This window comes from Bombyx mandarina, chromosome 01 (genome assembly GCF_030267445.1).
Source record: "Bombyx mandarina strain Sakado chromosome 01, ASM3026744v2".
Lineage (NCBI taxonomy): Eukaryota > Metazoa > Arthropoda > Insecta > Lepidoptera > Bombycidae > Bombyx > Bombyx mandarina.
Genome location: NC_143208.1, coordinates 13,172,870 through 13,200,847, shown reverse-complemented (window position 1 = coordinate 13,200,847; position 27,978 = coordinate 13,172,870). Strand labels below are relative to the sequence as shown.

The following is a 27,978-nucleotide window of genomic DNA, read 5'->3' as shown; positions in this document are numbered from 1 at the left end:
AATGCTAATTTAATAAAAATAAATAAAATTATTAATGAAGATACATCAATAAAAAAAACATCGCACACTACCATGTATTTGACACACAAACATATAATATGTATACTCTTTTGTTTATATTAAAGTCTGTGGTTTAATTGACAATAGATTATTGTTTGTCTTTTTCATTAATTGTCTTGTAGCCTTGGCCAAATCTGATTATATTTGACAAGAGAACCGTAACCTTATAATTTAAATTAATTATGATCGAATTTCGAATGCTGGGCGACCATATTAATTTCGTATAGTTAGTTCTTTGTTCACAAAACAATAGCTACTTGGAAATCCACCAATGAATGCAGTGATAAAGGTTGTAGACCAATGAAAAACGTTTTTATAACAGTCATATACTTTTATTCTCTTCACATCATACTGGAACTTTAACTAAAATTAACACCATGGACGAGTCGTCTTGTACAACAACAAAAAAAAAAACCAGAGAGGAAAGAATGGCAGCACTATGCACCTTGCTACTGAGCTCGACAAAGTTAAAAAAACACTTAGGTATAAGACTGATGTCCACTATGAAAACATTTACAAAAGATGCAATTAACTGAACTTAGAACATAGGAATAAAGTAATGGATAATATGTAGTAATTAGTAAAGCGGTTTTTGGGGATTAGAGCATGATAACGGACCACCTTCGAAGTTACGGCATTTTTTCAGTACGAATGTTTGAAATCGGGATTTCATTAATAAACTGTTCGACCGGTGTATTTAATGTAAACTTAAAATGGATGAGAAGATAGAGTCCAAAACTAAGAACAGCCATTAACACATATGTAGTGACGTCGGGCTGCTCACATAAACCTGATATTACGACAAAATGTTTGGTGATATTATAAATTCCTATTTTACTATTGAATATATGCAACACTAGATTCAAATATCGTTACAAAATATAATAGTATATAGATAAAAAATGTACAGGGCTAATAATATTACAGACAGACTTTCTGCACGTTTGATGATCTCACACTTAAGTTCGTGATAGAGAAATGTGTACATTTTTAAAATAATATTTTAAATGAGCTCAGTAGCGTTACGGGTATTCGAACAAATTAAAATAGCCTTGAAGTTTTCAAATAAAATATCCATTTCTACACTATACTTTAGAAACAACTTGTCCATCTCTGGTGGAAAACTGGGAACGCACGCTAACACAGCTTTCCGGAAACAGAACCGTTTCCATTGTAATTTGAAAATTCGCCGCGAGATGGCGGCACTTTATAGAAAATCTTAAACCACTGGAGAGCGTACCAAAAACATTTCGCACATACGGCGCTTTAAAGTCACTTACGTAATTTTTGTTAACACTGCACTGAGTATGAGAAAATACATTTTTTAATAGTTATTAGTGAGACGCGAGAGATGTTTGCTTTTACTTTAGTTTAAAATTGTAGTTTAAATATTATTTTATTTCTATAGTCTAGCAGAACTACATAAGAGTTATTTATTAAATAATAAGATATTGATTTTCCAACGCCTCTCACGAAAAATTACATAATTTGCATAAGTGACGTTATCGCAGCGTATGTGCGATTTCTACAAGACAATTGAACTAAAAGTTCAATTAATTTTAGTTTCTTTCTTTATATAGAAAATCGAAAATTTAATAAAATATACAACGGCACTCAAACGATCCTAGATCTGTTTTGGCAATTTACGTTGTCAAAAAAATCAACGCCACATTTACCGTAAAGCAGAATTATTAGAGTGCGTTCTCCTTCATACGACCAAAAAAAGTAAACCAGTGTGCTTAGTGCGAGTTTCTTAAAGTTCTCGATAGCGTAAAAGTTTTGTATGCATTTGGAACAGCGCCCCTAGCGGCAAACGTACGCAAACGATCCCATTCCATACAAATATAAGCTAACTTTTAAGCTATCGAGGACGTTAGAAAACTCGCACTAAGCACACACTGTAGTCTAGTTAGTTTATCGAATACAATCACACGATGTCACTTGAGACGAAAGACGCTAAAGGATGTGCGCTAAAGGTTCGCGGTTCGCGGTCACCGCTCAGTAAACTTTTAGTTGATTTTTATCATCAAAGCCGGCCGAGTGACCAGCGTTGCGAACTATGAACGAGTTACCGTCGAAATGCATCCGTCTCTCGCCGCGGCTGTGGGAAAGTTTACAATATCGAATTACGTTCTAATCGAAACCAGTACAACTAGAGCTACTTAATCTGCAACTATAGCCTTACGATACGATCATTAAAATACAAATTACTCGAGTCTCATTATTATTGTGAGTTTTATTACTACTTATTGGTGATTACAGCAAATAACTTTGCCATTATGTTGCTCTGTTTCTATTATTCGTTTTGGGTTACAACGATCTTGAGTGATGCTTCTTTGACTTGAAACATTGCGTATTTACATAGGGCCCAAAAGTAAAAAAAAATGTTTTAATAAACCATAATGTGTAATGTAACTAATCATAGCTCTTATGGGATGGACTGTCATCGCAATTTAGACCTTAAAAAAATTTACTGATCCAATACAATTCCGTTCACACATTTTTTTCGTAGACTGGAAATTTTAAATATTATAGAGCAATGTGAACAAAAATCGCAACATGTTAAAAAAAAATTATCATGCGTTAATTTCTTTTCAATATATGAATTAATGTTTTTATTACAACTTAAAAGTCGGCCAGTCCATGATTCTGTGAGTATTACGGGATTATAACGGGGTTATTAGTTACGGGAGCCCATAAATATCACAACGTAAACGTAACGTCTCCACGCATTTAAAGACATGAAGTTTCATCATCAGAAGTAGGCAGCGGCTCGGCTCTGCCCCTGGCATTGCTGATGTCCATGGGCGAAGGTAATCACTCACCATCAGGTGGGTTGTATGCTCGTCTGCCTACAATTGCAGAAATAAAATAAAAAAAATATTTCGCGACAAAAATTGGCAGGATTTCTAACATTACCCAACATTAACTATTACCGGCCGCAGACAGCTATGCTGGTATTGCTGAATAAGACAAAAGACCGCCCAAACTATGTAGAAGTAGTTAAATGGACAGCATTATTCAATTAAAAGCTTTGCGGTTCGATACAAAAGTTTGCTAAGCCAAAACGAACCTTCGCGGTTACAATACAACCTACAAATTACGTGTACAAGTGTGTGCGTGTGAACACTGACCGAACGAACAGGTGCTGTGTCTGTCCGAGCGACGCGGTGCAGTGGAGGAACGGACTGGTGATCGAAGCGGAACCATTGCTCGGACTGGTACGCAGCTGATACTTGTGACTGCACCGATGGATCCTGATGGACATTCGTTATTTTACTACAACATTTGTACAAAAAAAACACGTCAGTAAACGTGCAAACGTTTTTGTTTTATATTGCTTAGATGCGTGGACGAGCTCACAGCCCACCTGGTGTTAAGTGGTTACTGGAGCCCATAGACATCTACAACGTAAATGCGCCACCCACCTTGAGTTATAAGTTCTACGGTCTCAGTATAGTCCTACCACCAGTAATTACGCAAATTATAATATAATTGCGGGTTTGATTTTTATTACATGATGTTATTCCTTCACCGTGGGAGTCAATCGTGAACATTTGTTGTATGTATTTCATTAGCAAAATTAGAACCCGCCTGATATTCGAACACCGGTGCATCGCTCAACACGAATGCACCGGATTTCTTATCCTTTAGGCCACGACGAATTCAAATGTATCAAGAACGAAGCAGATTTTTTTCCGTAATGAAAACAGATGACTTCTAAATATCGACGAAAGAAAACGGAATTGTCGTAACTTCATAAACTCAACTGTACAACCAAAACTATAAAACTATTTAAAAAAATTAATAACTCATTTCATTTCATAAATTTTATGAATAAAAAAGAGATGAAAATTTTATCGAAGGAAAACGAGACCCAAACCCTTTGAAGCTGTATTTTTTTTTTACAATAATATGGTAAAAGGTGATTTAACCCAAAATGCAAGTTACGTTAATTCCGATTTCTCCCGTCGATGTAAAATCAAGTAAAATCATTTTCCAAAAGCCGATATATGAGGTATTTTAATCACAACGAACCGAGGTACATAAATCGAAGTTAAAATATTTTGAAATGTAGGTACTTTTTGAAGAGATAATCAAAATCCTTTTTACGGTTCGATCTCGGGTTCAATGTTTTCATTTTATTATATGCGACGCTTCGAGTGCTCAACAGCTTTCGTGGTCACGGATACACGTCATTTCGGTTCTTCCCGATCCACTAACGGTGCTTTTAGGTACCTCAAGCACCGATCACCGTTCTCGGGCTCGACGAGTAAATTAACCCTCAGACACAGCCCACAGAGTTTCTCGCCGGATCTTCTCAGTGGGTCGCGTTTCCGATTCGGTGGTAGATTCTGGGAAGCACGGCTCTTGCTAGGGTTCGTGTTAGCAACGTCGTCAGGTTTGAGCCCCGCGAGCTCACCTACTAGTTAAGGTTACGCTGAAATAGCCTCTAAAGGCTATCAGCTTAGGTAGGAAAAAAAAAAGGTCACGGACGCGACTAAGCGACCTTCATCGACATTTGTATATTGTGCTATAATATATTATAACTGTTAAAAATATATATAGTATGATATAACTGTTTAATTTTGTAAATACCGTCTAAACTCAAGTATTCGAAACGTTCATATCAAATTTAATAGATAAAGTAAAATTACTAAAATATTTAATCGCAACGAATAGGTAACCCTGAAGATAAGGTACTTTTAAAACTAATTAAGTCACACAGTGGACGTGTTCAGGGTATGGTAAGAGAAGAAACCCCCCATGAAGTAAAAATTGAAACACTAGTTTCTTGCCGTAAGAAGGTAAAGCTAAGCTAGGTAAGAAATATGTGTTACGATTAGAATCGATTTGTTTATAATATGAAATTAGAATTTGTAGCTTGTGTTGCACAGTTGGCACTTGGTACTTTCGTAAAGGTTTCTGGCATAACGATAAGTCACGTGCGAATCATTTCAACAAAATATATACATACATAAATATATACATATGCGACTTTAGTAAGTTTATTTATGAGTTATATAAAACAATTAGTTATATTGTTTAAAGTCCTCCTGCGCTTTCTAAAACTTTAGCTCTAATTAATGATTCGCTGTATTGTAGTCAAACTTGGTACATTAGTTGGAAATTTAAAGATCTCTAAATTTTTTATTTATTGCTTGGATGGGTGGACAGCCCACCTGGCGTTAAATGGTTACTGGATCCCATAGACATCTACAAAGTAAATGCGCCCACCCTGCAAAGTAAATGCAACCCACCTTGAAATATAAGTTCTAAGGTCTCAAGTATAGTTACAACGGCTGCCCCACCCTTCAAACCGAAACGCATTACTGCTTCACGGCAAAAATAGGCAGGGTGGTGGTACCTACCCGCGCACACTGACAAGAGGTCCTACCAGTATGAGCTGTATGTACCAGTATGAACTGTATGTACTGCATGTCGCTAGGAACAAATCACGCACGGTCACCCAGCTCCAAATTTGGATTCCCTATGTTATGCTTACCAGAGACTGACATACATACTTATATACGTTTAAATATCCACTTATATATATTATAAACACCCAGACAAAGAGCAAACAAACCTTTGCCTCATGTGGGAATCGAACCCGCGACACTCGGCGCAATAGTCAGGGGTGCTATTGACTGCTACACAGACTGTTGAAAAACAGTGAAACAGTGCTGTTAAAAAACAACAAGTGGTGAGTAAATAGTTTCAATGAATAGATGTAAATTCCTCTGATTGTGATGTAACTTTGTAACAACTTTGTTCTGCTCTTGTCTCATCGGCCAAATATTCCAGCATATTCCAATTCAGAACAACACAGGACTGTCACACGCCCTGTCACAACCAAACAGACATTTCACGGGTTCCTTATATGATAGAAGCAGATTCTCAACTTCGATCCTTAAACCTGGCACATTGGAGTAAAATAATTTCCACGCCTCTAGAGGACTAAGCCCCGCATGTGTGAGCTTCAGTCCGGTCCTTACAAAAGTACAGTGAGGGTTGTCACAGAGAGAACAGAAAAATAAAAATTTATATGAAATAATCCAAAAATATAATGAAAATCCATGAAAACATTCTTCGATGATGCTTTCATAGCATTTTATTATTATCTTTCATATTAGCAGCTTAGTTAGGTTTTTTATGTTTTCGTGTAATTATTCCTAATTATATTGAATTTTTAATTATATTCAAATGATAGGCAACGGCTTTGCTAACGATGGCATTGCTGACGTCCATGAGCGACGGTAACCACTCACCATCAGGTGGGCCGTATGCTCGTCTGTAAAAAATACGGCAAAAAAATATTTTTAATTCCAATCGGCGATCTAAAATAGCTCTTGCAATATTAACTCATTAAAGTACCTACATGTTTATACGACATCATAATTACCTAGTTACAGTTAACCGAAGATTTATTGGTATCATATATTACTTCATTAATGTAAGCATCACGCATAGGTGCATTTCATTTATAAATTAAGCAAAAAAGATTCTTCAACATTTTTAAACTTCGAAGAACACGAATACGATCATCTGCCAAACGTGCGTTTTCTTTGCCATTTACTTAATTGGTGCTTAGTCTTAGCGTTAAAACAGTTTTATTTATTTCTCTACGACTTATGTGACTCGTTCATTATATGTACTCCCTAGTTTCTTGACCTCGTCAACGTTCCTAACTATAATGTAGATTCAGTATGGCCGGTCCGATTAATTTTCGTTAATTTCGCGCGCTTTTTTTACCTCCTCACGGGTAGGTAACCTTACGGGCTCAACCTGAGAGAATAGCCAACACTGGCCCTAGCAAGAGTAGTGATTCGCTGAACCTACCACCGGATTCTACTTTCTTACCTCTAAATGGCATGTGGTACGAGCCTCTATTCAAATCTCTGCTCCATACACTATGAAAATTAGCAGGTAATTCAAAAAACTCTCAAATTACCAGCACCAACGGATTTTGGTTGATTAATGACATATGATAATGATTACAGTGTCACTCGGGAATAATCTAATATATTTACTTTGATTAAAACTTATTCACTATAAATCTGATGATTCAAAAATTTGGCTCAACACCCTCTATATTTTATAGGAGTAAAAATACATATGTATGTATATGCATTTATACGTAATCAAATATACGTGTAAATCTGTATGCTTTATAGAATACCGATGAATAGTTTGAAAGTCAATAAAAAAAAAAAAAACTTAAAGTACACAAATGACTGTCACAAATTCAGTTTGTTATCAAAACATTCATTGAAGTAGCATGAAGAACAAAGCAATTTCATTATTTTGACCATGTATCCAGTGTTTTTACAAGCAATGCGTACAGATAATACTAACATTATAATAATATATTCAATCAGTATCCATTGTGAACAAATCCTATTATCAGCTCCATTTGTTAAGCACACAAGTACGCCTGCTATCTACCAAAGACCTAAAGAGATCTACCGAAGCGGAGTGTTGTTCAAATAATGTTATTGTTAAAATACGGTTTACAGATCGTAATGAAAGGTTAGTATTGTCTGTATTGTATTTCCGTTTTTATTTTGACAAAAATAGCAAGCTGTTAATACCATCGAAGAATGTCGCGACATGCGCACAATATAAGAACGTTAAAAAACTTTGTATCCCTTTTTACGAAAATTGCACGGACGGAGGATTATGAAATTTCTCACACTTATAGAGAATACAGTGAAGGAGTGCAGAACGCTAATATTTTTTTTTTATTATGCATTAATAATACATTAAATCAATAAAAAAACATTACACACACTACCATGTATTTGACACCCACACATATTTATACTGTTTATTGTTATTATATGTTTATTGTCAAACTTTTGTTATTGCTTAATAAAAGTCTGTGGTCAAATTGAAAATCGGTTAATATGGTTTATCTTTAATATTATTTGTCTACAGTGTAGTCTTGCCGAAATCTACTATTACCTATAGAAGTATAGTAGTTTTTGACAATTGAACCATAATAATGTTCAAACTTATAATTTCAATTAATTATAGTCGAATTTCGACTACTGTGGGATCACTAGTTCTTTTAAATTTACCAACCACCGTAGGCGGACAAACACGTCCGTGACCTTCATCGTTTTAGGAGAAGCCATATACAGTACCTCCGTAAGGTACATCTGCTAACTTTAAAATATGAGATTTTGCTACCCTCTATCCCCTACTGTTGGCAGTTCTGCCGCGACGCAGTAATGCGTTCTGGTTTAAATTGTTATACCATTGGTTATTAAATATAAGTACTTTAACATCATATCTGAAAGTGGCGTCATTTTACAAGTCATGTTTGTATTGTCTATAGGCTCCGGTCTCCAGTAAGTATTTGAGCAAAATAACAAAAAGCTTTAAAAATAAGCACAAGAGTGATACCTAATATGTACGGACTCAACTTACAACTAATATTATGCAAAAGAAATGATGGGTGAAAATATTGCTAATATGGATGAGATGGATAGCAGCAATAAAATAAAGCAATCGGTTATGACTATAGTGGCAGGTCCTCCTATACCAATTTAGATTGACTTATTTACACATATGGGTAAAATGAATCTGTAAGAACTATAATATAGACATTAAATGTAAATTATAAATTGGATAAAGTAGCTATTGCCTTATTTATATATTTTAGAACTCAAAATATAAAACGCAAAAATCTGCATGTTATAAATAGTATTTAGGGATTATAATTTAAGTGGAATTAATGAAAGAATAAAAAGTCACAACTACTATAAACAAATGAATGACTGCTTTCAAAACTCAAATGTAGCAGCTAAATTGAATTTATAAATTTGAATTTGGAATTCTTAACCAAAGAGGAGATATTTCAGATCAAAGTGGTCAGTACGACAAAACGTTAATTTCATATGTGATGACCTAATATAACAAACCTATACGAATCGCTAGACACAAAACGTCCTAAATGAGAAGTACATAATGATTAAGTACACGAATAATAATATCATTCAATAAATATTTATACAGAAAACAGCATGGATATTTTGATTCCCACGTACACTACATCTTTACAAAACACGTGATAGTCTACACTGTAAGGAGACATAAAAACATTTTAAATAAACGCAGCCTGTAAAATATACATATATTAAATGACAAAAAAAATATTAGTGGGTGGGTTCCCGAGTCCTCGCAGTTTGGTACCACCATCCTTTCTACAAATTATTTATATTCTACGACAAAACAAACTAATACTTCGTTTCGAAGGAAAGGGTAACCACCCCTATTCTAATTTCAAAGTTGGATTTTACAGGTTGATAGTCCTGAAAGCTCCTTTTGATTTGATATACATTCTAGCCCGTATGCATCACAATTCAAGAGAAACCACTCACCCCAAAACCTAATGAGGTAAAGGACCTAATGAGGTCTCTTTGGTATTCTAAAACGGCTGTCCCACTACTTAAACTAGGACTTTTTCGCGACAGAAAAAGGCAGAACAGATTCGTGATAGATACTAATAAAGGCACTGACCTGACCAGTCCATCAGCAGTTTGACTGACCCGTACGTTATTTATGATCCAGTTGTCAATTCCGTCGTCGGTAAGCCAATACTGCGCAGCTTGGAGCAGCGATAACGCCTCGTTCACATACGACGGGCCGTGCCTTGACTCGCTGTAACACCAGCAATACCCGTAAGAAAAATAAAGTACTGTAAGGTGAGTAAAACTGCTACGCATCTCATTTTTTGCTTATTGCCACTCTGCCCTTCTCCGAATGAGGTCCGACAGAAATCTTAAACCACCTGTTCCTCTTCCCTCCAGTACCGCTTAAACCGAAATTTAATTATCCATCCTAATAACACTACATACTAACATTTCAAGTATGGTATTGCACCTTCCTCGACCTAACCACATATTCTCTTTTCTTATTATCCTAGTTCCTGTCTTTAGCAATGAAGTCTCACTTATCATTCCTGTCTCAAAAAATGAGTTTTCCTAACTTAAGGGTTCAGGGTGCAGTATATTTGAGACTTAGATCTCGTCACTCGAGGTTGGGAATGGCATACACTTTTAGTGTAGGCTCCGGTGACTGGTTAGTATCGAATGAGTCGTAAGAATCTTTTTTCCGTCTACTTAGGTCAATAAATACCACTCCCAGGCTATAAAGTTGCTCAATCAATATTCTCTCCCTGATACTTAGAAATCTAATTTTAAATGTATGTCATGAGCCAAGCAAAGCTATTACCCATTTAATTTGATAAGTAAAATAATGGACGCGCAACATGCCATGCGAAGCATCTCGTTGCAAACCTCGTTTATCAAACTACCTCCAACTTCCATTACTGTGTGCACTCGCTCGCCTGAATCTAATTTCCCACCTAAGTAGTTTGTTCGTATCGTTTCTAATAAACTACAGCAGCATGTGTCGTATTTTATCTACAAATTTCATAGCACGTCGCTGGTTTATTTGAAAAATTCGAATTTATCTGAAAATTCTATTCCATCAACTCCAACTCACCGAACCAAATATCACAAATATAGGTACCTACTGCAAATATTGCGAAGAGAAACATATAATCGTAATGCAGAATCAAAATCTCGCACCATGTCGCCTTTTCCCATCAAATCTGGGTGCGTTGTTAAAAAATTATTAAATCCATTTCACTGGAAAACAGTCGTTAAGTTTTATTCACCAGTGCTCTAATACAGGCCAATAAAGCCTGCTAGCCTAAGCTGCAGTATTGAAGGTATGCTGATGTTTCCATCACACAAACCGAAAACCTCTACTAAGTACAACAACTCAGGTAGAAAAACTCCGTTGCCTACGCCGAATTCGTAGTTTTTAGCTTTCTTTTTATCTGCTCCCCTATCAACAATTTTAAAGAAGACTCCATCTACCAAAACTACCATCTAATACGCAGTACCGGAGAAGGTTGAAGATAAAACCGACTTAAAGAATTAGAAAACCATGAACAGCCGTCCAGTACATTTCGTCAAAATCGATGTTCATATAATTTTTATACTCTACGCTAAAACTATATATATTTACGCTCAAAATATAACATGTATGTACGTATAAGTTCTCTAGTCAATTTTCATCCCGCCCTGAGGTGAGTGCTGAGCCAACACGCAAACTCCCAATTTCCGGTGACGTCTGAGAAAATTGAACTAGATGCCGAGGTGCCAATAGTGCTGCAATATCCGTTTCGAAAACTCCATAAGTTCCGGCAGTCTTCACTGCGAATAATTTAACATATTGCAGCGTCGATCACTAGATTACTAGCTACCCACCCTTCAATATACGAAGAGAGCCAGTTTTATTTGTATGTTTGCACGTGTTCCATTATCATCTAATTCTAATTTCCAATAGCATTATTTAAATACAAAAATGGGTAAGAATCATATTCTTCTGAAAGTTCTGAAAGTTGTTTCCACTATATTCGGATAATCCAATTTACTTTGTGTGTACTATTTTTCGGTTCTAATGTATCTTACCACATTCACTTACCTACTGTTTTACATCGTTTTCATTGGGATTTTAATTCTATGATCAGAGAAAATTCGTTGAGACATTTCATAATGTAGGTCGTCGTAATTTTACTCCGCTGACAATTCTCCCCAAGGTTCTAATATGTAACTAATAAATTTCTAGATTGTAGAGACTCAATTATTTCTGCTGTGCGTGTTATGGAGCATCCATGATTCTAATAACGTTTAAAGGCAAATTAAGTTTGTCTATGACCTCCTAGTGTTTTTAAGCATGAAAAATCTTTAATTTATGCTACTCTACTATTTTACGACCAATCTAGTGTTTATGCTACTTTTATTCTAATTCACTGATAAAGGCACTGTTGTCAGGTAGTCCAACCTTTACATTAGCAACTGCTTTACAATCATGTTAATCATCCCTAATAGAGACTCCATCAACCTACTAACGACTCTACTTCATGAAATTAGGTACTTGTAAAAAACGTTGAGAGTGAAGTCTTGACTCATGTCGAGGAATGTATCTGTTGTAGTCCGAGTACCGGCGGCGTCCACCAAGTACACCAGTGCACATTGTTCCGCAGTGAAAGATACGCCTTTATACCACATTTTCGCGTACCTAATCACATAAGATTCATCAAATGAGTGCATTTAGTCATGTCAAAAAATAAAAAAATCTAATCTTAATACACAACAATTCATATCGTGTAGGGCAGTAGTCGGCAAACCGATCCTTACAGTTTTTCTGCGAAATGTTTAGTCCAAGTACATAATATTACTTATTAACTTGCCTTGTAAGACATGAGTTTGAAACAAAGTTATAAAAATATATGTTAAAAAAATTGGTCCTTGAATAAATTTCAATTGTGTGTTATCGATATTTGGCTCTTTTGGTTGACAAGATTGTCGACCGCTGGTATAAATAAGGTGATGAAGATAAAAAAAGATCGAAACGAAATTGAGAGCAACCTCATTAAATTTGACTAAGTGCAGACTTGAAAAATAATTAGTATTAAAGTTAGACAAGTTTAAATTAGAGGTAAGGCGGTCTTAAGCTTGCCTAAGTACTACATTTAGTACATTAATAGCCCTGGTAGTAGAAGATTTGCTGAAATATTTAAAAATAGGGAGTTTACCCACATGAATATTGGCAAAAGTACTCTTAAAAGTTTAAGTCACTTCTGTTTGAAAACACATTTCAATTGTTATTGGATGTCTATACAGATACGGATCTACGCGCTTATGTTACCAGGTTATTAGTCTGGAAAATGGAAGATTTAATCACTGCATTACTTTAAAATCAACAATTGGTCGACAGGGCTTCAGACCGTCACCAAATAATTATATGAACATTTAGTAATTGTACACTTTATACAAAAGTCATAAATGAAAGAAAACAAAAATGAAAGAACTGATCAAAATGAAACGGCATTTAAATGTTTGTTTTGTACTACAAATTTCGGAATAAAAAGCCGATTAATGTCAATAAACAAACATATAGTTTTATTGCAGATTTGCAGCTATTTCTATATTAGGTATTAATAAGAAAACAATTATTAATCCAATAATTATTTTAGCAATTTATATCCATCTTAGAAGCCATCAAGCAATTTTTAACTAAGTTTAGACGTCCGAAACGAATACCTACTTTTTTTTTATTGCCCTTGTTGGCAGACGAGCATACAGCCCACGTAATGGTGAGGCTACTCACCTACTGGCACCTACTCTCCAACTTTCTAGGTAATTCTGACCGTATTATTAAATTGCATTTCCAATTCAAGCGACACGTCCTAGAAGGCGATGCTGGACTCTTGCGAATCCACCATCTCGCAGAAGGAGGTGGCGGAACGAGAGAGGGAGAGTTCTTCCCTCTCAGCACTGATTCGTCGCCATCGAGCCGAAGGCTGGAGGAGACAGTGCGAGCGTTCGTCCAGGTCCCTAAACGAAGCGGCCTCCCCTGGTGAAGGTCACGAGGCGACCTGAGCGCGGCGCGGTGTGTTACCATCATTCTAGCGACATCATAAGAGCGACCGTATGTTGGTGGGCTGCGTCCCGATCCGGCAGGTTGGATCCAACCAGATATCCCGAGACACCAATGGCACTGCCTGGGCGGCCTGACGGGCCGTACGTACTGACATGACCAACATTCCAGAGCTATCGTCTCGCCTCGAAGGCTCCATCGACTAGGACGGACATCTTTGGGGTGAGCTGCGTATCTAGTTCGAGTGTAGCTGCAGTAAACCCACTACCTTGCCCACGTTCTGACCTCGGGGGGATCGGACGCTTAGGCGAGAGTACAAGAGAGCCGTTTGTAGGGCGCCCTAAATACCATCCATGGGCCCGTGGTCCGCTCCCAACGTCTGTGAACCGTCCAGATACTCGCGTCCCCTGGGCGCGGAGACAACGTGGAGGTGCGGTCACTGGCTCAGAGAAAGAAAGAATGTTTTTTCACCAAACAGCTAATGTAGGTCCTTACAACTTGGTGACTAAACATATCAAGATCTCTTTTGTTGGTCACGCCTGGTCGAACTCTATGCCAAAAATTTACAGTATAGTGAATCTTAGTGACTCTTTACCTGAACCTATCTATTTGATACGAGTCTAAATAAGTCACGCGATATAATTTAAACACAGGGGGTTTCTAGGTTCCGTATCAAACCTAATGTAATTAGATCGAGGCTTCGGGGTAAGTGAATTTCCTGATAAAATTAGCTTTAAACATCAAGGTGCCTCGGCAACATAGTGCTTGAAACATTAGAGATCGCTATTTGAATATCTTAGTTTTTAGTCGATCATTTTATCAAAAGCATTTCTTTAGATTTGAATAATGGTTTTACTTATTGTTGCCTTGTTGGTGGCGAGCTTGGATCTCGACTCTCGATCCATAGTGGTACACACGTCCATTTGGATGTATGAGTGCCGCAGCAGCTCCAGACCGGGACAACGCCAATATTATATTATTCTTCGCATTAGTGACTCTGACTGCACCGTCCATTGTCATATCGACCCTGAAATGTGCATAGTGACGTCATATCTCAAATTAGTTAAGTTTCTTAAGAGTAACTATTTTATAATTACATACTTGACCCTATCTCTTAACCTCAGACAAATGGTACCATGCGGAGTAACCGATGCATTATAGCCAGCGCCACCCATTACATCAGTTACCTGAAAATGTAATTAAGATTTAGCAAAATTGACAACAGCTACTGTCGGAATGAAAATTTTTTCAGTCAATATAATTCAAAATAAGAGACTAAATAGAAACATTTTAATAGTTCGATCTCTGGAAGACACAGTTATAATGGAGGTATTATCCGTCAGCTTAAAATTTTATTAAAGCAATGTCTTTAAACAATTACGAAGTACCTTCATTAAGTATACAATCGTCAAAGTTGATTACTTCGATTTATAGCACATCATTTCTAATATTACTGAAAAAGAAAGTGCGCTTCGAAGAAACCGCAAATAATCTTATGTCGGAGACGGTCCTTAGTTTGGTAGATTAACGAAACTCAGCACGTTTTCCGATAGATGACAGCACGATTGTGGTATCGTCGGAATTCGGCTAACTTCGTGCTACGACAGAGCCTAGCCGATGGGGGCGCGTAGACGCCACCACACTTACCAACCAGCCTTCTTGCAGAGCGGTGCCTCCGTCCTAAAAACTATCATTCGTTTTCGTTTGCTGACATCAAGAGAAGATTTCTAAATTGTTCTAAGACAACAAACGTGATTGGGGTTCTCTTAGCTCGATCACCCTATTCGCCCCTACGATGTCTGACGATGGTGTCAATAACTGTGGCTTCTCCGACATTTAAATACGTGAAGCCAAATACTTTTACCCCTTTTTACAATTCAGAAGTTAAAAATTTCCCACACCTATAGAGAATTTAAAGAAGTGCAGAATGTTATTTTTTTTATTATGCATAAAAATACATTAAATCAATAAATAAAAACATTACACACACTACTATGTGTTTGTCAAGCTTTTATTATTGTTTAAAGTCTGTGGTCAAATTGAGAATAGATTAATATCGTTTGTCTTTAATATTATTTGTCTATAGCGTAGTCTTGGCGAAATTCGTGATTATAGAAGTTTCATAGTTTTTAACAACCAATAATACCTAATGCCCAAACTTATTATTTAAATAAATTATAGTCGAATTCCGACTACTAGGGGACCACTAGTATTGATTAATAAGGAGCGAAACAGAAGGTCCAATCATGTTATCAACTTTTACGCGTACTACTAGGTTTTGCCAACAAGAGACATCTCTATGCTTCGGACAAAAACTCCTCGGCCCTGTTTAATATCGGCCAGTAGTGGCTCTGTTGCCCACTGAATTTCTCGCCGGACCTTCTCAGTGGGTCGCGTTTCCGATTCGACAGTAGATTCTGCGAAGCACTGCTCTTGCTTGGGCCAGTGTTAGCAACACTCCGTTTTGAGCCCCGTGAGCTCACCTACATGTTAGGGTGAAGCTGAAATAGCCTCTCAATACTATCAGCATAGGTAGGAAAAAAAGTGACTCTGCTCGAACTGCCACCGAAAGCAATCGCATTTATCGGTTCCAAAGGGAGGGTAGCCATTATTATACCTACTACAATTGAATCTGAACTCGGTTGGATACCAGCTTTAACCTTGCGGTGTCCATTAATTGCGGTAACCTGCTTATCGCCAGATATGAGCTCCTATAACCATATACAATAATAAATATGGGTAATTCAAATATTATCGTTAGATAGGGCGCAAACTTGAATATGACTAGTGCAATGAATTTCCTTAAAAACGCCGCAATCGGCGGCCTACTCTAAATTTGGTTTTCCACACCAACCTAAGTAGAAATATTCAATTGTATGTCAACCGAAAATAAATATCTGAAATTAAGAAAATCCGAGATAGAATGCATGAATTCGTATCTTGGATGTGAGTGAACCTCATATTCGGACGCTCCTTAAATTAAATGTAAAGTAATTAGGAGCGCATTAATTAAAATAGACCGCTTGAATACCTTTGACAAAACTGAGTGAGCTTTGCATTTCAAAGTTGTTACGGAACGTCTTGTCGTCTCTATAATAAAATTAAATATATTTCGTGAACTTCTTACAAATACAAGACCGTTCCTTCAACTTCAACAAGACTAGCACGTCCTAATTAAACTAATATAGCGCAAGTTTTTTGTTAAAGACACTTTTAATTAATACGACCGGCTTAAATGTGCATTTGATAAATTTTAACACGCTGCATTAATTGCTGTGTCAAGTTACGTTCAGTATGATATCAATATGGATGCCTGGCTCTTCAGATATGTCAATTGGCAGGTATGAAATTTCTGACGTCATGACGTACGGAAACCATTCACCATCAAGTTGACCGTAAATCCGAAATCAAAACTCATAAAGAACTTTGTCCGCTTACAAATTAAATAACTAAATCTTCAATCGTCTGTCTATTCGGATATAACACAAAATAACCTGCCAAAGTATATAATTAATTGAGAGAAGGCTATTTGGTTTAAGCAACACTTTTTCAAGCTTACAGGAGAGCCATTAAAGTTTAAATTTTGAAAAAAAACATGAAAAAGCTTATTCAGCTATTTAAATGGATTAAGCTTAATTGTAGTCCAATTAAAAACAACGAACTGTTGATGCTAATCTATACTAATATATAAATCTACAGTAGTTTTTACGGATGTTCCGTTATGACTACTGAACCATGCATCCGATTGACTTGAAACTTGAAAAAAAAAATCAACACTTCCTACTTGGTTCAATGTGGTAGGCGTTAATCCATTTTTAAGATAGCTAAAAATAGTCAACGGACTCCTTTTCTAGATCATACCGATAAACTAAATAATTATCATGTCGAAGCGTCGATGTGAGCGTGCATCATAACTTTGCTAACAGATCACGTCACCGTTCAACATTCAAATGAGATCGGCGCGACGGTGAAATCTATCCTGCACATACGAAAATACTAGTGTAGAATCTCTAACTCGGTTTCCATCTTGATCCAATCTCCAATATATCATCTCGTCATACTAATCTAATCTCATCATAATATTTTAATGCTATTCGCCAGTTCTCTTGATTTTTTTTCACTGCCAGAACGATTTTTGTGGTAACATCCGCAGATGTCTTCTTTTTTCGTCTACGAAGCATCGTGTTCTTAGCGTCAAAATTGGTGGAACTGGCTTGCTCGATATGGCTTACGGCTATTTTACTTGACGGTTCAAATTTTCATAGATTACAAAGTCAAATACACCAAAATCTATGTATATAAAAATGAATTGGTGTTCATTAGTCTCGCTAAAACTTGAGAACGGCTCGACTGATTTGGCTAATTTTGGTCTTGAATTATTTGTGGAAGTCCAGAGAAGGTTTAAAATGTAGATAAATATGAAAATGCTCGGAATTAAATAAAAATAACAATTTTGCTTTCCCTTTGATGTGTCTCCCGTCGGACGGATCTGTTTTGTTTGTTTTAAGTTTATTTTATACAAAAGCTTAGGTATTTTATTTATCGATTGAGGCACTACGAAGTCTGCCGGGTCAGGTAGTATATTGATAAAAATAACGATTTTTGATACGATCCTTGATATATCCGTGCGACCCTAGGAGAGAACTGAGAAAGTACGCCGTAGACACATGGTATTCGTCATGGCGTTCAACGTGTTAATGAAACTTTCGAAGAAGAAGAAGAAGAAACTTTCGTTATCCAGGTTCGGTACCTTATACAGATTTATTTCCTTCCTAAGCTGATGGTCTAGAGTGACCATATCAGCGTCACCGGGCCAGTAGGTGAGCTCACGGGGCTCAAACCTGACGACGTTGCTAACACGAACCCTAGCAAGGGCCGTGAATCGCAGAATTCGCAAAATCTTCCACCGGATCGGAAACACGACCCACTGAGAAGATCCGGCGGGAAACTCAGCGGGCTGTGTCTGTGGGTTAATTTACTCGCTGAGCCCTTCGTCGCAAGCGACGGGTTCGACGAGAACGTGACCGGGGTTATACAGAAAAGTTATCCTCGATATGGAGCGTATCGTAAACATTGCCATCAGCGGTTATATGTATATATTTTAAACATTTTTTTTTCATTTTATTTAAATTCTTCTTTTTTATATATTATACATTCAATAAAAATTTAATAAATATTGTATAATAATATAAATAATTTAAAACCCGCTCTCTATTGGAACATATCTATATTTGTTTGTTTGTTTCGAATAGGCTTCCAAACTACTGAACCGATTTGAAAAATTCTTTCACTGTTTAGGAGCTACAGTATTTCCAAGTGACATAGGCTATAATATTTTTTGAAAAAAGTTAGGGATCCTCACTAAAACCAATAATGTAACCCAAGGTGTAAAAAAATCACCTAAAATATTCTTTATATCGCGTGCCCTGCGAAAACTATTGATGAAAGAATAAAGTAATCTATACTTCTATACTAATATTATAAAGAGGAAAGATTTGTTTGTTTGTTTCGAATAGGCTTCCAAACTACTGAACCGATTTGAAAAATTATTTCACTGTTTAGGAGCTACAGTATTTCCGAGTGACATAGGCTATAATATTTTCTGAAAAAAGTTAGGGATCCTTACTAAAACTCCAATAATGTAACCCAAGGTGTAAAAAAATCACCTAAAATATTCTTTACATCGCATGCCTTGCGAAAACTATTTACGATAGAATAAAGTAATCTATAATAATATTATATATAATATAATAATATATAATATAATAATATTATAAAGAGGAAAGATTTGTTTGTTTGTTTGTTTCGAATAGGCTTCCAAACTACTGAACCGATTTGAAAAATTCTTTCACTGTTTAGGAGCTCCAGTATTTCCGAGTGACATAGGCTATAATATTTTTTGAAAAAAGTTAGGGATCCTTACTAAAACTCCAATAATGTAACCCAAGGTGTAAAAAAATCACCTAAAATATACTTTATATCGCGTGCCTTGCGAAAAATATTTACGATAGAATAAAGTAATCTATACTAATATTATAAAGAGGAAAGATTTGTTTGTTTGTTTGTTTCGAATAGGCTTCCAAACTACTGAACCGATTTGAAAAATTCTTTCACTGTTTAGGAGCTACAGTATTTCCGAGTGACATAGGCTATAATATTTTTTTTGAAAAAAGTTAGGGATCCTTACTAAAACTCTAATAATGTAACCCAAGGTGAAAAAAAATCACCTAAAATATTCTTTATATCGCGTGCCCTGCGAAAACTATTGATGAAAGAATAAAGTAATCTATACTTCTATACTAATATTATAATAAATAATATTATAAAGAGGAAAGATTTGTTTGTTTGTTTCGAATAGGCTTCCAAACTACTGAACCGATTTGAAAAATTATTTCACTGTTTAGGAGCTACAGTATTTCCGAGTGACATAGGCTATAATATTTTCTGAAAAAAGTTAGGGATCCTTACTAAAACTCCAATAATGTAACCCAAGGTGTAAAAAATCACCTAAAATATTCTTTACATCGCATGCCTTGCGAAAACTATTTACGATAGAATAAAGTAATCTATAATAATATTATATATAATATAATAATATATAATATAAATATAATATATAATAATATATAATATTATAATAATATTATATATAATATAATAATATATAATATAATATAATAAACCATCAGACCACGTGGGGGGCGGGCAACGTATACTATATAAACTTATACGGCTAACAAGGCAAAGGCAAACCCAGTAAAATGGAGAATAATTTGAATAATGAACGTATAGGGCCGCTGCCCGGTGGCGATCGCCGGGGCACGTCTGTAGCTGGTGGCGGACGTGGCAGAATGCTAGCCAGCGACTCACGACGTACCGGCTGGTCGGGAGTCGGGGACAGGGGGGTTTGGGGTAGGTCTCCAGATGCTACAGCCGAAGAATTTAACGATGTTGCTTTGCGGGGTAGGGATATGTCTCCCACATGCTCTGCCGGCACATCGTCATCGACCACAGGTTCTATTAACGATGACGCAAGAAGGAAGTGGTCACGAACCGAATTAGATGAACTTATGTTTTGTTTTTATCTAGCCAAAGCAGGAGGGCCTGGCTATATAAAACGATTAGAAAAGATCTTTAAAGACCGAAATTCACACATTACAAAGTTTAAAAAATTCACAGGAAATACACTATCCAATCAGGCACGAAGCATATTATCCCATAATTACATTTCAAAAGAAGTCCTTGAAGAAATTAAAGGTAAAGCAGAACAAGCGTATCTATTACCTGACGTGTACAGTCGTACTGCCTTGCCAGAAACCATCACACAGACAACAGCAAACACTCTACCTGAACCTATTTACACCGCCGATTTACTACATCAAGAAAACTTCACACAACAGACACAGCACATTCACACACCACCAAATACTGACACTCAAGAACAAACCCTTACATTCACTCAAATAGAACCTACTACACAGCTTACGGATACGATAGCGGACGAAGGAAATGAAATAGGTGAGGTTGTAGTCGATGAAAACCAAGATCCACTTGTGTTAGATTTTTTGCAAATACTAGCAGAAACTAAAGAAATACCCATTGACAACAGAACTTTCTTACCGAAACCCAAATTTAATAAACATTTTATAAAAAACCTTCAAACAATTAACAACTACATACCCACCTTGCTCGAGACAAATCAATCATTACGCGAAATAAATGACGTAATCTACGCAGCTGCTAAGACATTGATAATTAATAATAAACAAACACCTTATACCCCACCCACCATGCAAAAACCGAAACACGAACCACCGTGGAAACGTAGACTGAAACAAAAAATAGAAGATCATAGAAAGGAATTGGGAAGGTTGGTAGAAGTAAAAGCAGGTTCTAATAGTAACAAAATGAGAAATATCAAAAATAAACTATACGAGAAATTCAAAATTCACAATGATGAGGACCTAAATAACACCATTGAGATACTAAAACAAAAAGTTAAGGCTTTAGCAGGTAGACTTCGCAGATATGACGAAATAAATCAAAGGAAAATTCAGAATAAACAATTTGCTGAGAACCAACACAAATTTTTTAGGTCTCTGAATAGCTCGCAACACAATCCCACACAAATCCCTTCTCAGTCGGAAATAGAAAACTTCTGGACGACAATCTTATCAAACCCAATATCGTACAACAAAGAAGCTCACTGGATAACACAAATAGCAAATTCATCAAATGAAATAGAGGAACACACATTTGAAGAGATAGATGTAGGAAAATTGAGAACCGCGATCCGAAAATCCCAGAACTGGAAATCACCAGGAATAGACAAAATACATAACTATTATCTCAAATACCTCACTAGTACACACAAATATATAGCCAAACTATTTGATAGGATAATTAAAGGTACCGAAGTCATAGATAGTTGGTTCACAAGGGGCCGAGTTGTTTTAATACCTAAAGACGAAAATACTCAAGACCCGAAGAACTGGCGTCCTATTGCTTGTTTGCCAACTATGTACAAGATTTTAACCTCCATAATAGCCAATGAACTCTACAAACATTGCGATAAAAATAACATCATAGCCCTGGAACAGCGAGGTTGCAGACGCGGGGCACGTGGCTGCAAAGATCACCTCATGATCAACAAAGCCATACTGGAAGATGCACATAAATGCCAGAAGAATTTAAGTACGGCTTGGATTGACTACCGGAAGGCTTTTGATAGCATATCACATGAATGGCTACTCAAAGTACTTGAGCTCTATAAATGTCCACCCGTTGTCAGAAATTTTCTGAGGTTGGTCATGCCCATGTGGAGTGTGGTCATGACGGCTCGCGGTGCGGACGGATCTGTAACCACTGAACCTATATACATCCGACGAGGAATATTTCAAGGTGATTCACTCTCCCCTCTTTTGTTCTGTCTGGGTATCAACCCCATCTCCCAAATTCTCAACCAATACCAATTAAAAGGATATACACTTAAAGACAATAATATAATAAATCATCTCTTATACATGGATGACCTGAAAATTTATTCGAACAGTAAAACAAACCTTAAAGTTTTAATAGATAGTGCAGAAATCTTTACAGGAGATATAGGCATGCAATTCGGGCAAAAAAAATGTAATATTCTACATCTAGTCGCGGGTAGGAGAAAAGAACATCGCGGTCGAGGGCACGTTCTGCTGAGCGGAGACGAGTTCAGGCACCTGAGATTAGATGAGAAGTACAAATACCTAGGGATAGATGAGGCAGGCAAAATCGACCACAATGAAGTCAGGCAACAAATACAAAAAGAATATTTCCGTCGCGTCAAATCTGTCACAGGATCGCAACTCAATGCACGAAATATCTTGCGAGCCTTAAATATATACGCTGTACCGGTTCTTTTGTATACATTTTGCATAATAAATTACAAAACCGCGGACCTCAGGAAGATTGATGTAAAGACCAGAAAGATTTTAGCAATGAATAAAGCACACCAACAGAAAGCAGATGTAGATAGGTTATATATACCGATCGATCAAGGTGGAAGAGGGCTAACAAATCTAGAAACACTATACAAAACACAAATAATCAAATACAAATCATACATAGAAACTGAAAAAGATCATATACTTAGAGCAATAGTGGAACATGATAAAAATAAAAGTAAATATTCAATATTTAAAGAAACACGATCAAATCTAAATGAAATAGGATTACAGCAAAATGAAAAATATACAGACAAAGAATTAAAAAATGCAGTAGTTAAGACAAAAATAGAGATAATAAAAGCGAAACCGCTCCACGGTCAATTTTACAAAGCAGTACTAGAAAAAGAAAATATCGACAGAGCCCAATCCTTCCAATGGTTCAAAAGGCAACCGGTGTCTCCAGCATTGGAATCAGCCATATTTGCAATTCAAGATCAGGCAGTGGTGACCAGACAACATGAAAGAGACATAATGAAACGCCAAGTTGATGGTAGGTGTCGGTTATGCTGCATTAAAGATGAGACCACACAGCACATTGTCTCAGGATGCGAAAAGCTTGCTGGCACTTATTACACCAAAAGGCACAATAACATAGTGCAATATGTTTTCTGGTCGCTAGCTAAAAAGCATGCGTTTCAGGTCTCCGACCTGTGGTGGCGAGAACACCTTACGCAGCCGCAGGTTAGGGAGAATAAAGGTGCAAAAATAATGTGGGAGATACCGGTTCAAACCGACGTTACTATAGTTCACAATAGACCAGACATTATTTATATAAACAAAACGGACAACAAAACATACCTCATAGATGTAACAGTTCCCTCAGACTACAATATAGGAGCAAAAGAAATAGAAAAGCTAAGTAAATACCATGCACTCAAAACCGAAATAACCAGATTATGGAAAACACACACAGAAATAGTACCAATAGTAATAGGAGCAACCGGAGTAATAGCCAAAAGCCTACAGAAATACTTAGATAAATTAGATGCAAACATCAACCCACACATCATGCAGAAACAAGCTGCCATACACACGGTCACCATCATCACGAAAGTCCTGGGGGATACGGTCTTCGTAGGAGGGGAAACTGAGCCACCCTTTCCCTGAGGGTCTCGGGGCGGGAGCTCAGTAAACCGAGCCTAGAGCTCGAGTAGAGGAACAATAATAATAATAATATAATAATATTATAAAGAGGAAAGATTTGTTTATTTGTTTGTTTCGAATAGGCTTCCAAACTACTGAACCGATTTGAAAAATTCTTTCACTGTTTAGGAGCTCCAGTATTTCCGAGTGACATAGGCTATAATATTTTTTGAAAAAAGTTAGGGATCCTTACTAAAACTCCAATAATGTAACCCAAGGTGTAAAAAAATCACCTAAAATATACTTTATATCGCGTGCCCTGCGAAAACTATTGATGAAAGAATAAAGTAATCTATACTTCTATACTAATATTATAAAGAGGAAAGATTTGTTTGTTTGTTTGTTTCGAATAGGCTTCCAAACTACTGAACCGATTTGAAAAATTATTTCACTGTTTAGGAGCTACAGTATTTCCGAGTGACATAGGCTATAATATTTTTTGAAAAAAGTTAGGGATCTTTACTAAAACTCCAATAATGTAACCCAAGGTGTAAAAAAATAACCTAAAATATTCTTTACATCGCATGCCTTGCGAAAACTATTTACGATAGAATAAAGTAATCTATACTAATATTATAAAGAGGAAAGATTTGTTTGTTTGTTTGTTTCGAATAGGCTTCCAAACTACTGAACCGATTTGAAAAATTCTTTCACTGTTTAGGAGCTCCAGTATTTCCGAGTGACATAGGCTATAATATTTTTTGAAAAAAGTTAGGGATGCTTACTAAAACTCCAATAATGTAACCCAAGGCGTAAAAAAATCACCTAAAATATTCTTTACATCGCGTGCCCTGCGAAAACTATTGATGAAAGAATAAAGTAATCTATACTTCTATACTAATATTATAAAGAGGAAAGATTTGTTTGTTTGTTTGTTTCGAATAGGCTTCCAAACTACTGAACCGATTTGAAAAATTCTTTCACTGTTTAGGAGCTCCAGTATTTCCGAGTGACATAGGCTATAATATTTTTTGAAAAAAGTTAGGGATCCTTACTAAAACTCCAATAATGTAACCCAAGGTGTAAAAAAATCACCTAAAATATACTTTATATCGCGTGCCCTGCGAAAACTATTGATGAAAGAATAAAGTAATCTATACTTCTATACTAATATTATAAAGAGGAAAGATTTGTTTGTTTGTTTCGAATAGGCTTCCAAACTACTGAACCGATTTGAAAAATTCTTTCACTGTTTAGGAGCTACAGTATTTCCGAGTGACATAGGCTATAATATTTTTTGAAAAAAGTTAGGGATCTTTACTAAAACTCCAATAATGTAACCCAAGGCGTAAAAAAATCACCTAAAATATTCTTTACATCGCGTGCCCTGCGAAAACTATTGATGAAAGAATAAAGTAATCTATACTTCTATACTAATATTATAAAGAGGAAAGATTTGTTTGTTTGTTTGTTTCGAACAGGCTTCCAAACTACTGAACCGATTTGAAAAATTCTTTCACTGTTTAGGAGCTACAGTATTTCCGAGTGACATAGGCTATAATATTTTTTGAAAAAAGTTAGGGATCCTTACTAAAACTCCAATAATGTAACCCAAGGTGTAAAAAATCACCTAAAATATTCTTTACATCGCGTGCCCTGCGAAAAAAAGTTAGGGATCCTTACTAAAACTCCAATAATGTAACCCAAGGTGTAAAAAAATCACCTAAAATATTCTTTACATCGCGTGCCCTGCGAAAACTATTGATGAAAGAATAAAGTAATCTATACTTCTTACTTCTATACTATATAATCTATACTTATAATATTATAAAGAGGAAAGATTTGTTTGTTTGTTTGTTTCGAATAGGCTCCGAAACTACTGGACCGATTTGAAAAATTCTTTTTCCATTAGAAGCCGACATTGTCCCCGATGAACATAGGCTCCTTTTTTTATTTATTTTTTTATTTTTTTTTGGTTTCATGTGTGTTTTAATGTTTCCGAAGCGAAGCGAGGGCGGGTCGCTAGTCTAAACATAAAATTCAATGTAATCGGAAAATATTTTGGGGAACATTATGAACAATGCTACTGAACATTGGACGAACGGCTTTAGGGTTCCGTGTACCAATTTAAATAAACTTAAATTTTAAATTTCACCCTGTCCTATTCACATTAAGTACAATTTTTTCTTTGACGCTATTACCGACAGGCTAGCTGATGACTCACTTGGTCTTAAGTGGTTACCGGATCCTTTATAAAAATCAGATTAGGCCCTCGCGTGCCAAGCTAGATTCAGGTTGTGACGTCATATATACATATTATTATGTACATAATATGTATGTAAATAATATGTATATTGTATACAAACCTATCCACGTGCGCTTAGTAGGTTATTTTTAATGGTATGTCTGGAACCTTTTTATGTCTTTATATTAATACTCGGTGCTATATACCTCCATCATGGAAATATTTTGTGAACACTAGTTAGGCATGCGTGTATTTATTTAGAAAATTTGGAATATATGCCAGCTTCCAGGCAATCGTGGGCACTAAGAACCGGCTGTGTTATCCATTAGGCCGCGGACACTTCACGGTCAGTGTCGCTTGAATCTATCAGAAATCGTAATAGCCAATTGAACCAAGACCAAAGTCTTATGACATCGAAGACTCATAACTACGACTTTCCTTAATTGAAATTAAAGCAGTCACCTCAAGCTCTCGCCAAGTGTCAGCATGATAAATATCATCACCGGGATAAAACGGGGCCTTTCGCTGCAATGGTGCACGCCAGGGGGGCTGCCATCCCGTTGCTCCGACGAGCTCAGCCTGACCTAGTCCACCTTCCAAAAATTTGCTATAATCTTGAAAAGCGGATAAATTCGACTCCTCCTGAATTAAATAAAACATTTTGAATATAGCGTTGAAAATTTGTTCATTTGTTTTTTATTATAAGAACTTGATGTAAGGATGTACTCCAAACTTATGCATTTTTCCATCTGAATAATATTTTGAAAATATACCTGATTATAAGAGTGTGCCGTGTACACGCTCCGGGGGCGAACAGGCATAGTTACGTCCTTCCTAAAATCTGTATTAGCCATATTAACACTTCTAGAACTTAAGACTGTGATCAGACACTGATAAAAAATACATGAACAACAACGACTAAACTGCACTGAAAATACTACATAATACAATATAAATGACACGGAAGCTCGGATCTCGGACTCCTGGAAAAATCATAGATACATGACAAACTAATGTGTCAGTTTAAATTCGATTTTTAAAATATTGTAATACCTATACAAGTACCTACTTAAGTAAATAAATTCTCTGTCATTAAAAGACTATGTTTGTACTGGCTAAAAAAAATTTAACAAGATCGTAATGGTAAGTGCTTTTACCTATTATAATTAACGGCAATCGTTTAGTGTTTATCCAAATTTAAGTAACATTCGCTTTAATTTATTTTATGTTAAATCTGCTTTCTAAAACTAAATTACATCTGAAAAATGAATTGGCCTAGATACAATTTAAAATAGCATAAAGATAAAATAGGATATCTTAGTTATTTCCAATAGATACACAATTGATGTTTTGAGATTTTAATTATTTATGATATTTCTATTGAGTTAAAAAGCTGAGTAGTTTTAAAAAATCTGCATTCTGAACTACATGCCCTTGTTATACCCAAAGTAAGTCAGATCATGCGAATACATGATTTTAAATATACCGCCCACGGTTTAGTAAAATTTCCTCTTTCATCCGCAACCTATTGACTTAATTGTTGATTTGTTGTACAGCGCCAGAGTCCAGACCAACGTCACTGCCACGTTCCATCACTTTCGTTGGTTAGGGCTTGAAGAAAGAAAATCGATTTTGTTCATTCAC

The 27,978-nt window shown here is 36.1% G+C and overlaps 1 protein-coding gene across 3 annotated transcripts; it reads right to left on the bottom strand.

Annotated features, from left to right (window-relative positions):
• Positions 1 to 370: 370 nt before the first annotated feature.
• Positions 371 to 27,942, bottom strand: fest (wurstfest). 3 transcript variants are annotated; one of them, XM_089731953.1, is made up of 8 exons: positions 27,821 to 27,942; positions 27,108 to 27,175; positions 26,797 to 26,976; positions 14,623 to 14,708; positions 14,378 to 14,548; positions 9,586 to 9,726; positions 3,195 to 3,317; positions 371 to 2,161 (listed from the first exon to the last, which is right to left on the bottom strand). In XM_089731953.1, the coding sequence occupies exons 2-8, from the start codon at positions 27,153 to 27,155 to the stop codon at positions 2,059 to 2,061; spliced, it is 852 nt and encodes a 283-aa protein (XP_089588079.1). In that variant the 5' UTR covers positions 27,156 to 27,175; positions 27,821 to 27,942; the 3' UTR covers positions 371 to 2,058. The 3 variants fall into 3 exon arrangements, with proteins under 3 accessions (XP_089588079.1, XP_028033043.1, XP_089588038.1); XM_028177242.2 differs by lacking the exon at positions 27,821 to 27,942 and adding an exon at positions 12,016 to 12,159 and having other exon boundaries at positions 27,108 to 27,443; XM_089731912.1 differs by lacking the exon at positions 27,821 to 27,942 and having other exon boundaries at positions 27,108 to 27,443.
• Positions 27,943 to 27,978: the final 36 nt, after the last annotated feature.

What these genes read in the sequence shown, in the direction of transcription:
- fest (XM_028177242.2), bottom strand. Translation starts at nt 27,188, where the DNA reads ATGGCTAATACAGATTTTAGGAAGGACGTAACTATGCCTGTTCGCCCC. An exon ending in ACTCTCAACGTTTTTTACAA is followed by an intron (nt 9,727 to 12,015) that starts GTACCTAATTTC and finishes CTGGTGTTACAG; the next exon opens with CGAGTCAAGGCACGGCCCGT. An exon ending in ACACAGCACCTGTTCGTTCG is followed by an intron (nt 2,162 to 3,194) that starts GTCAGTGTTCAC and finishes ACTTTCCCACAG; the next exon opens with CCGCGGCGAGAGACGGATGC.